The following is an 8,089-nucleotide window of genomic DNA, read 5'->3' as shown; positions in this document are numbered from 1 at the left end:
GTGTGTGTGTGTGTGTGTGTGTGTGTGTGTGTGTGTGTGTGTGTGTGTGTGTGTGTGTATGAATGTGTGTATGTGGACGTCGGTACGTGTATGTGTGTGCTTATGTTGATGTATTTGTGCAACAAACATGTTACATTCTCCTTTCCACTCCACAGCAGAGCCCAGCCACCAATCAGTGACGTCGACACATCGTCGACATATGAAGATGACCTAAGGAACTTGTTGGTGCAGATTTTGAGGTTTGTTGACTTTACATCGTTCGAAAAAAATATGATTGTCCCTCTTTAGGAAATATGAGCTATATATTTAGAAAACTTTCTAAAACCTTCATTAGAAAATATCAGACAGAGCACTTGTGATGACAATCTAAGTACTGATCCTTACCTTTCTATCCACCTCCTCTACACGTTTGTCTGTTTTGCTGTCGGCCATGTTGAAAATGGAAGTCACCACATTTGGGGGTGTGATGGGGTGCATATGTTATGATATTCGAATACAAATTTGAGGACAGTGTATCGGGCAGTGAACTGGATAATCACCTATTTATATTTTAACATTACATATTTACAAGCATCGGGCTTGTCATTGTCTCATCACAATAATCAAGTGACTCATTATAATATTATAATAAGATCTTCACTGGGGATCCGTCTGGGTTGCCTTAGAGTATTAGCCACTGCCTTGACAGAAAAAGTCTAACCCTATAAAAAAATGAATATAGACCAGCCACATTTGTTCACATCTCATCTGTTACCGCAATATATACTATTTGTATACATTACGGTACATACTTAGCTTGTTTCTTTAACTATGTAACAATTAGGCTCCAACTCCCAAAATCGGAGGTTTTGACTAAATTGCTCAGCCCTATTCAGCTATCAGCTTGGCACCCGGGGCAGAGAGGTCTTCCCAAGGGTTTCCAGGAATGTGGGCATTGATGTGGGTCTGCAAACAGAGCTGGGAAACATCCCTGTGGACATCCCATGCCTAGCGCATGTGGACAAAAGCCCTGTACAATTCCTAGAATTTTTGCAAATTGCACACAATACTGTACCATTTGGCTCCTCCCTGAGACGTCGCCAATAAAGATTTCCCTTTGTCCCAATCCAGGTCCGGATACCACACACGTCCCAGGACGTCCCGCCGCTGGACACTCCTGGAGGAATGAGAGACCGGACATGATGTCACGGCAACAGTTAATCAGGACCGGAAACGGAACGTGGAAGAAAGCACGGCCACGTCATCAAGCGTAACAGAGAAACTTCAGTCTAAGCAGCTACATGTACATTCCGGAGAGTAAAGCTTATACATTGAGAGATTTAATTCATAACTTAAGGAGTATTTAAGTTTAAGTTATTTGCATGATTTTTACATACTATTTACGCATTTGTTTTGTAGTAATGTGTACTTTGGGATACTGGTTTTATATTCTATGATATTGTGACATATAAGTTAACAACATCAAGACAAAGAATATATTGAAGATGTCATCGATTATATCGATTGTATAATGTTCTGGAAAAAGGTACAGGAACGAAATGAAACAAAAATTGATGTTTATGACTAGAGCTGTGTACCTAAACACATTTTAGGTACAGGTACAGGTACAGGTACACAGGTTTAGGTACAGGTCCGGACCTGAACCTGTACCTGAACAATTCGACCAGTTTACATGCTCTTCTGAACTCCTTCAATAACAAGGAAAACATTGATAAACTTGATAGTTAAGGTTTAATGTTTGTTTATGGAGAATGCTAGATAAGATATAGGCAAAAGTAAGATGATTTGTTTTCATGAACACACTGTCCTTTCACTGGGACCCATGGGGGACTAGCTATTTACTCATTTGAGGTCACAAATAGGCATAAAATCGGTTTGAAATCGTTTAGGTACAGTACCGGTACTGAGGGATTAGGTATTTTGGACCTGTACCTAATCAATTTTTCCGGTACAGTATCGGTACTGCGTATCGGTACACAGCTCTATTTATGACAGCATTCAGAAGTGAGTTTTTACTTTGTGACTGAAAGATTTCAATAAAACCACCCATATATATCTAAGTCAACAACTGTAGAGCTTTCTTGATTGACTCCAAGTCTTTCTCTGTGACCCACTACAAGAAATCAACCCATCTTTAAGCACAGTTTAAAGTATGCGTAAATGTTCACTACAGTAAAAAAGAACATTTGGTGTCATTGAAATAGAATCCCGTGCAATGGCACCATCCTCTATCCATTATACTCAGTATATAAGAGTCTTTATTAAAAGTGCAGCTGGCGCTTCATCTAACCCAAGTGCCATACTCCATCACCCTCTGTGGACTTCAATTGTTCTGTTTCGCACTTTCTGTTTTAGGCCATACTGATTTAGTTTTATGGATGACATCCGCGCGCGCATTGATTTTCGCCTGTTCTCAAAAGAAAGAAAAAATCACCTCCGAGGTGGCTCTGGCCTGGGTGCCATCCTCTGTGTTGTCCATGATAGCTAGCGACAATAGGGAGCCGGCGGTAACTACGGAGGACGGCGCCCAGACTGCCGAAGCTCCATGGAATCCCAGAACTCAGTACAGTGCCGACTCATAAATGCCGTAAAAAGCCAGCATGTGCCGGCTTGTCGTAAACGTCGCTATTAAATCCACAATACCAGCTTTGTATTCCTGTGGTTTATTATTTTTTTTATTTCCCGCGCCCATTAGTTTGGGGGTCTACAGTGGATGTCATCCACTAAATTGAGTAAGTGTGGACTTATGAATGTTAAGAGGACACGGTGTCAAGTCCCGGCAAATGTGTTATAATTGCTTTTTGATCCATTTAATAGCTGGTATACGATCAAAAATGGGGGTACATCCGGCCTTTGACACCATGGACTAGAATACAATGAGATAGCCAGCTTGAAAGCTGTCGAAAGTTCGTACTGAAATATGCCTCAAATGCTCTATGAACTGAAGGACGTTATAGTTTTCACTAAAAGGCCTTCCATAACATTTAGCCATGTTATCGTGAAAGGTTTTTGTCATAACTGACATTCATTTTACACATTTTACAGTTCGAACTCAGCACAAAGTTTTTACTTAAAAATTATACCTATCAATTGTTCATACGGGAATATTGCTTAAATTTCATCTGAAGTACTTCTCAGTCCTCATTAAAATTCTTTCATATATTATTAACCTGAAAAGTTTTCAAGTTTTTCATGTGTAACAGATTTTTATAGTTTGAACTCAGCACAAGAAAATATCATAGATTGCAATTATCATATCATAATTGCAATTCTTTTTCTTTCTTATTCGCACAATAAATCCATTTTAGTAAAGGAAGTCACTAAATCATTATCATATTAGCTCAATATACGGCATTATGCCTCATTGAAGTTGCCTTTAAAATCATATAATTGCTTTCTCTTTATTGCAAAATTAACGGTGCTTATAATTAGATTTTCCTGAGGTTACACAATTAATGTAATGTTTGATATTGAAAGATTACATCAAAATTATAGTTATCATTTTGTAATATAGACTAATTGCCCCTAAGGCACAAATATCTATGGCAGATAAATGAGAATAATGGTTTGAAAGTTGCCCTGGTATTCACCTCTTAAAATTCTATAGCTTCCGTTTTCTCCAAGTGATCATATACATGTATACAGCAACACGCATCAAACTACTTGCGGATGAAATGATCCTATAACTAGCATATCCAGATCACGAGATATCAAAAGTGGAGATTCAGCTGCAGTACCGTAAGAAGCTGCTAGGGGCCGAAAGCTAATCATTTTGAGGGCTCATGGAGACCTACTCACCTACGAAATACCTCAGTCTGCTCCAGTTATCAAACACACACACACACACACAAACACAGACACAGACACACACACACACACACACACACACACACACACACACTGACACAAACACATACATACACACACACACACACACACACACACACACACACATACTTACATACACACACACACACACACACACACACACACACACCGGATGACTGGAAGAGTTCATTTATTTCAAGTGCCTCTTAGCTTCGTTAAATGGAAGTTGGAAGTATACTCCTACGAGTAAGAGTCCACTCTCAGTTATCGAGTGCTCACATTTTATTCATCTCCGTGCCGGCATGCCAGATTACAATTCTGACCATTTTCCATAGCTTCTACCAGGCTTCAATAGCGGCAAACTGCCCTCCTATAGCGTATTAACTACCCTGGATGTTATCCGTCTATTAGACCAATTTTCACACTTTTCAGCCACTTCTAGGGCCTGGTATAGAGGCTACACTTTCCATACATTCCATATCATGTCAACATCTCTATACATATTCTTATGTGGTGTGTTACGCCGAAAGCCTACAGCTAACAGTACAAACCAAGACGCAATGTATGTGCTTAACCATAATGAAAGATAACCACTACCACTACACGACATCCAACCTTTGAAGCACAGTATAAAGCATGTGTAAATATTCAATAGAATGATAAAAACGTACTTTTACGCATGCTTTAAGGTGGCCTTAAAGATAGAATTTCTTACTCAACTTCTTAATCAGATGCACTCAGATTGCAATCTAAACCAGAGGTTCCGTCCATACGCAGAATATTGCTAAGGGACTAATTTAATTTGTTGTTTTTTTTAGATTTTTTTTCAGAAAAAAAATGAAGCGACAGAGCGAAAACAATAAAAATGAAAACAGGTCAAGGTATCCTATTATAGCTCCAAATACAACGATAGGAGTCAAAACAAAAGGCTGGGTTAATATTTAAACAATGAATTTTAAACTTTTAATCAAACCACTGCATTGATAGAGGGAAAAATGTAACAACTAGGAAGAAAAGGACTTTCCTCAACGGTTGGGGGGGGGGTATAAGCTGATTCAGAACCAGAATCTTTTTTTTTTTTTTGCAAATCAGAAAAAAAATTTAGAGGCGAATCCGACAAATTAAATTGGTGTGGTCTTACTTGGAAAAAGAAATCTTAGTTCCAGGAGGTTTAAAACAGATTGGTTAGTTACATGCTCTTAAACGCACTGTATCTGCCCGCACGTGAGATAATTTTCAAACGGCAAGTCAACCTTCACCTTACGAGTTTAGAATCTGTATTTTGACTTCAGGCGTTTCTCCTATCAGATACCCACATTTGCTTTTATGTAAAGTGTGGTGTCAGTGATGGTCAAACCGGAGTGTTCCATCAGATACGTACTCGTATAACAAATGTATCTCTTGGGGCGAGGGGATTTCACAAGTTCGCCACAGACTGCTCAACTATTCAATTTTCCAAATAAATGACACCGAAGGGGGAAAATATGGCCCTTGAAAGCGGTTTAAAAGCATGGCCTCTGAAGACTTGATTCAACACGATGATTCTAAGTATACTATTTGTCATTTGTAGTTTGAAAATGATTTAAAAGAAACAAATAATAATTTTCCAAACAGATGACACCTAAGGAGAAAATATGACTCTTGAAAGTGGTTTAAAAGCATGACCTCTGATCACTTGATTCAACACGATGATTCTAAGTATGCTATTTGTCAGTTGTAGTTTGAAAATGATTTAAAAGAAACGGATATTAATTTTCCAAACAGATGACACCGATGGGGAAAATATGACTCTTGAAAGTGGTTCAAAAGCATGGCCTCTGATCACTTGATTCAACACGGTGATTCTAAGTATGCTATTTGTCATTTGTAGTTTGAAAATGATTTAGAAGAAACGGATATTAATTTTCCGAACAGATGACACCGAAGGGGAAATATAATGACTCTTGAAAGTGGTTTAAAAGCATGACCTCTGATCACTGGATTCAACACGGTGATTCTAAGTATGCTATTTGTCATTTGTAGTTTGAAAATGATTTAAAAGAAACGGATATTAATTTTCCAAACAGATGACACCGATGGGGAAAATATGACTCTTGAAAGTGGTTCAAAAGCATGGCCTCTGATCACTTGATTCAACACGGTGATTCTAAGTATGCTATTTGTCATTTGTAGTTTGAAAATGATTTAGAAGAAACGGATATTAATTTTCCAAACAGATGACACCGATGGGGAAAATATGACTCTTGAAAGTGGTTCAAAAGCATGGCCTCTGATCACTTGATTCAACACGATGATTCTAAGTATGCTATTTGTCAGTTGTAGTTTGAAAATGATTTAAAAGAAACGGATATTCATTTTCCAAACAGATGACACCGAAGGGGAAAAATATGACTCTTGAAAGTGGTTTAGAAGCATGGCCTCTGATCACTGGATTCAACATGATGATTCTAAGTACTATACTATTTGTCATTTGTAGTTTGGAAATGATTTAAAAGAAACGGATAATAATTTTCCAAACAGATGACACCGAAGGGGAAAATTTGACTCTTGAATAAGCATGACCTCTGATCACTGGATTCAACATGATGATTCTAAGTATGCTATTTGTCATTTGTAGTTTGAAATGATTTAAAAAACAAATAATTTACGAGCAAGGCATAGGCGGAATGTACTATATAGATGACTGATGAGAATCAGTTAATGCTGCATTATGTAACATCAGGAACATACGAGAAGGGAATTTTCTGGTCATTTCTTTACAAAGTAAGATGAGTCAACCTCAATGCATTGGAAATAAGTGAAATTTAGGAAGTGGATGCCAAAATATTATCCCTTGCAAGTGTTTAAAAGAAGGAAACACAGCTGTCAGCCATGTTTGTTACGTTCACGAACTGTTTTTTTTTGTGTGGTGGCACTACATATGAGCTGTTTCAGCGCCATCCATAAATGTCACAAATTTATGTGAGATAATTGCACAAATATGCTGAATAGAGGAAGTAAATTAAATCATGATTACACGAATAATTCTTTGTAGATACAATATTAGAATTTTTGGTGCAAAATGCTACATAATACGACAAAATACCATAAGAACAGCTCGAAGGTAGTTAATATAGTCATCACATTTTACCATGGCCAATATTGACCGACGGGGGTGTTATACTATATTAATCATTGCACATTTGTTGCTAGATCCCAAGACAATTCAACACTGTTAATCATTAATAATTTTTCCAACGAAAATCTACGAATTTGGCTCGAGAAATTTTTGTCTACACACTTCCATCTATTTTCAACACAAGAACCAAAAGGCTTTTCCGGTATTCATTACAAAGAAATTTATAATACAACACATTCTTCTTGCTCTATGATTTGTAAAGTTTTCAATAATATACGTATATTCAGTTCATTTTTCCTTTCATAGTCATTTTGAAGATTGCAACATCTACGGATACGTGTTGTCTCTTGAAAGAACAAATGCTAAATATGTATGATTGTCATTAGACATTCTGTCTACGTCTTATCGTCCATTCCGCTAGGTTTGCCATTTTGTTACTATAGTGCGTTTTTCTAGCACAACATTTGCAAAGAACTGATTGGTTCTCGTCACGACACGAGATTCCGCCATTGGCCAATCGGAATCCTCGACTCCCAGAGTCCGGCTCACGGGTCGTCGGGTATGTCCGAGTACAGGGGGTTGTCCTGAAAGGTTTATGACAGAGAACAGTTACTGTGCAGTACCGACATAACATGCTAGGTGTCGTGCATGTATTACCAGTTATCAAGGAAGTAGCGTAACAATGTGACCAATGTTTACACATGTAAAGCGCATACAGTTGTACTTGTCCACATATAGTAACGAGGTATTAAACCCCAAAAGTTCCACTGCAGTACATGAGAGAGTCGCTAGGAAGCCCACAATCGAACTTTTTTTGTTGTTTTGTCGACGCCAATCCACATGCCAAACATTATATAGACACATTCACGATTTGAGTTATGATGTCCATATTATATACATACAAATAAACGCAAGAAAATAGTTACTCAAGAAACTGGATAGATTTTGAAAACTGTCAGACGATCAAGTACATGTCGTCAGTGACTTAGAAACAGATATAAATACAAACAAACGGCATCGAAAACATAGTGTTCTTGGCAAAGTTAAAACAGTTAAAAAGGGTAGCACAGTCTTGACTTACCCCCTTGACGGGGTTGTCGTACACAGGGTTCTCGAAGCCCTTGTCCGCCCCGGGACCCCCGG

At 38.0% G+C, this 8,089-nt stretch overlaps 1 protein-coding gene across 2 annotated transcripts in view; it reads left to right on the top strand.

Annotated features, from left to right (window-relative positions):
* Nucleotides 1–1,557, top strand: part of LOC109481814 — a 17,531-nt gene extending 15,974 nt beyond the window's left edge. The window contains exons 4-5 of one of the 2 annotated variants that reach the window (XM_019784402.1): nt 159–239; nt 1,111–1,557. In XM_019784402.1, coding sequence (XP_019639961.1) covers nt 159–239; nt 1,111–1,168 — 139 coding nt within the window. In that variant the 3' untranslated portion in view covers nt 1,169–1,557. Of the gene's footprint in view, nt 1–155; nt 240–1,110 lie in introns of both variants that reach the window. The other variant, XM_019784401.1, reaches the window with a different exon arrangement.
* The last annotated feature ends 6,532 nt before the right edge of the window (nt 1,558–8,089 follow it).

This window comes from Branchiostoma belcheri, unplaced genomic scaffold (assembly GCF_001625305.1).
Source record: "Branchiostoma belcheri isolate BF01 breed outbred unplaced genomic scaffold, Haploidv18h27 scaffold58, whole genome shotgun sequence".
In the NCBI taxonomy this organism is placed as follows: Eukaryota; Metazoa; Chordata; class Leptocardii; order Amphioxiformes; family Branchiostomatidae; genus Branchiostoma; species Branchiostoma belcheri.
Note: the sequence above shows the minus strand (reverse complement) of the source record. Positions and strands in the feature narration are given on the sequence as shown.